Source organism: Nothoprocta perdicaria, unplaced genomic scaffold (genome assembly GCF_003342845.1).
Source record: "Nothoprocta perdicaria isolate Ctin4 unplaced genomic scaffold, notPer1 scaffold_642, whole genome shotgun sequence".
In the NCBI taxonomy this organism is placed as follows: domain Eukaryota; kingdom Metazoa; phylum Chordata; class Aves; order Tinamiformes; family Tinamidae; genus Nothoprocta; species Nothoprocta perdicaria.
Genome location: NW_020455913.1, coordinates 2,156 through 5,368, shown reverse-complemented (window position 1 = coordinate 5,368; position 3,213 = coordinate 2,156). Strand labels below are relative to the sequence as shown.

The 3,213-nt window shown below is 52.4% G+C and overlaps 1 protein-coding gene across 1 annotated transcript; it reads left to right on the top strand.

Moving 5' to 3' along the window:
* The first annotated feature begins 1,428 nt into the window (after positions 1-1,428).
* Positions 1,429-2,361, top strand: LOC112956547 (olfactory receptor 14C36-like). Its single transcript, XM_026050062.1, has one exon. The coding sequence runs from the start codon at positions 1,429-1,431 to the stop codon at positions 2,359-2,361; it is 933 nt and encodes a 310-aa protein (XP_025905847.1).
* The last annotated feature ends 852 nt before the right edge of the window (positions 2,362-3,213 follow it).

Genomic DNA, 3,213 nt, shown 5'->3' with positions numbered 1-3,213 from the left:
GCAGGGAGAAACCTCCCCAGCCCTTACACGGTAAGTGTCTGTCTGCAGGACAAGAGTGCTGTGGTTCCTGGAGGGCTCTTTTAAACCTGGCCCCTTCCCCCAGCTGATGGGGTCTCTCAGGGTGTCTCTCCCAGCTTCTCCTGTTGGAGCTGGGGGTGCTTTAGAGCAGGGATTCCCAGCCAGGCCACCAGAGGGACAGGGCATCATGGCTGCCTTCTCCCCAGGATGGTGCAGGGGTGTGAAGCCAGCGAGTGCCCCCAGTTSTGCATGGGCTGTAATGCCGAGCAGTGTCCCTGCGCCCCAGGGTGCTGTGTGCCCAGGGCAGTGACTTCCACCTGCGAGGGTCAGCACCCACCCTGCCTGGGAAATCCCCATGTGCTGCGGGGAGAAGGTCTGGGTGTGAGGAGAGACCCCCATGATGGCAGGTTCATATTGTGAAGGGGCCTTTTGAAGAGGACAGTCCAGGCAGTTAATGTTAATTAATGTTAATGTGATTCCCTGTGTCCTTGTGGTTGTGAAGAGCTGGAGGTGTATGGAAAGGAAATGCCAGGTGATAGCAGGAACGTGACACTCTAGTCCTTTCCATGGAGAGATTTGTGAGGAACCTCAGCAAGCCCCTGTGCCCTCCCCTGACTGCAGACAGCACCAGCATCCCCTTGTCTGGCCTCAGCAGGGTCTGTCTGACCCTGGTCCCTCCCACCCACATACACGGAGATGTCCCTGGCCAGGGCCCTGCTGTTGGATCCTGCTGTAGGGCAGAGTGAGTATCCAGGGGGTGGGATGGGGTGTGTGGCATTGACAGGGAGAAGAGGTGGGGGAGAGAAGCAGCTGCCAGCAGGAAAAGCTTCATCCGTGGAGACAGGATCAGTGGATGGGAGGGAACTAGAAAGGCAATTGCTGTGGGAGGGGGGATTTGAATCAGCCTTGTTCAGTCCCTGCTAAGCAGATGTCTTTCTCTCGGTAAAGCCCTGTGTCTCCTCTCCCAGCCATCAAGGCCATGGAGTGCCAGTCATGAGGCCCGTTCTTGGTGGAAGAGGGGCTGGATCACCCCTGCAGCCTGGTCCTTTCCCACTGCAGGAGAAGGGCACTGAGAGGGTCTGTCCTGAGGTGTTGCCGTCTGGGTGGTGGTGTGCACAGCTTGGGGAGGTGAAGGATTTCCTCASTGCTCCTCTGTGTGTTACCACTTACTTTCCCTTGGCAGTCCTACACCTTCCCAAAGTGTAGGACAGAATGCTGTGGAGTCTAAGCACAGAGGCAGAGCACACTCAGCCAGCACAAACCAGAGATCAGACAAGGGAGCTGAACAAGGTAAAGGAGGGAGGCCATGTGGGGAGTACTATAAAAAGCAGAATGAGTTTTACTCACAGAAGTCCTTTCTAACTTGCTCATGTTTTTTCCTTATTGGACAGTGCTGTGAATCAAGAGCAAATGTTCAATGGCAGCTCCTTCAATGAGTTCCTCCTCCTGCCATTTGCAGACACATGGGAGCTGCAGCTCTTGCACTTCTCCCTCTTCCTGGCCATCTACCTGGCTGCTCTCCTGGCCAATGGAGTCATCATCACAGCCATAGCCTGCGACCACCGCCTGCACACCCCCATGTACTTCTTCCTCCTCAACTTCTCTCTCCTTGACCTTAGCTCCATCTCCACCACTGTCCCCAAATCCATGGCTAGTTCTCTCTGGGACACCAGGGCCATTTCCTACTGGGGATGTGTTGCACAGGTCTTTCTGTTTGCCTTTTTCATGACAGCAGAGTATTGTCTCCTCACAGTCATGGCCTATGACCGCTATGTTGCCATCTGCACACCCCTGCACTATGAGACCCTCCTGGGCAGCAGAGCTTGTGTCAAAACAGCAGCAGCTGCCTGGACCAGTGGGTTTCTCAATGCTCTCCTGCACACTGGGAACACATTATCACTACCACTCTGCCAAAGCAATGCTCTGGGACAGTTCTTCTGTGAGATCTCCCAGATCCTCAAGCTCTCCTGCTCAAACTCCTACCTCAGGGAAGTTGGGCTTCTTGTAATTAGTGTCTGCTTATCCTTTGGGTGTTTCCTTTTCATTGTGGTGTCGTACGTGCAGATCTTCAGAGCTGTGCTGAGGATCCCCTCTGAGCAGGGCCGCCACAAAGCCTTTTTCATGTGCCTCCCGCACCTGGTCGTGGTCTCCCTTTTTCTCAGCACTGCAGTGTTTGCCCTCCTGAAGCCCCCCTGCATGTCCTCCCCAGCTCTGGATCTTACACAGGCCGTTCTGTATTCAGTGTTGCCTCCAACAGTGAATCCCCTCATCTACAGCATGAGGAACAAGGAGCTCAAGGAGGCACTGAGGAAAATCCTTCAGTATGTACAGTATCCCAACTAATAACTTTTTGATATGTATCCACTTGGCATATACTTGGCATGCATGCCGGGTTTCCTCCCTCCTCCCCTCCCTCCCTCCTTATTGATGTACTTATTGATGTGTATCCACTCATCATTCCCATATACTTGGCATGCAGACTGGGTTTCCTTCCTCCCTCGCTCCCTTCCTTCCTTCCTTCCTTCCTTCCTTCCTTCCTTCCTTCCTTCCTTCCTTCCTTCTTAATTTTCCTTCTTTCCTTCCTTCCTTCTTAATTTTCTTTCTTACATTCTTGATAAAGTTAATAAATATAGTAAGAACAAAAATAGTAGTAATAAAAATCAGGTTCATGCTATTTTGGTTCCGGTGTCTCTCTTTTGATTCTGACCTACAGACCATGTGGAACATGGTACACCAGATCGCATTTGGTGTCTGCAGTTCTGCAAAAGGCACTGGCGAGCGAGAGCGAGTCCAGCACAGGGACACCAAGATGGTCAGGGGCTGGAGTGTGGTGCGGATAAGGAGATGCTAGGAGAGCTGGGAGAGCTGGGAGAGCTGGATGCGTTCAGCTTAGACCAGAGAATGCCAAGGGGGATCTTCATGCTGTGCACAGCTCCCTTGTGGAGGGCTCAGAGCAACTCTGGCACAGGGATCCAGAAAAATACTCAGATCTTCATGCACGGAGACAACCACTCAGATCTTCATGCATGGAGATAACCCCAAATTCACTGCAAAAGGCCCCAAGTTTCGTCCTCTACTGGGATCTGCCTTTAGCAGATGTATATTCAGCAGATTCCTTCAGCAGATCCCAGGACTCGCTAATCAAGGCTCAAGGAATCTGCTCTTCTGAAACAGCCTCTAAAGACTCATTGCTTT

What these genes read in the sequence shown, in the direction of transcription:
- LOC112956547 (XM_026050062.1), top strand. Translation starts at nt 1,429, where the DNA reads ATGTTCAATGGCAGCTCCTTCAATGAGTTCCTCCTCCTGCCATTTGCA.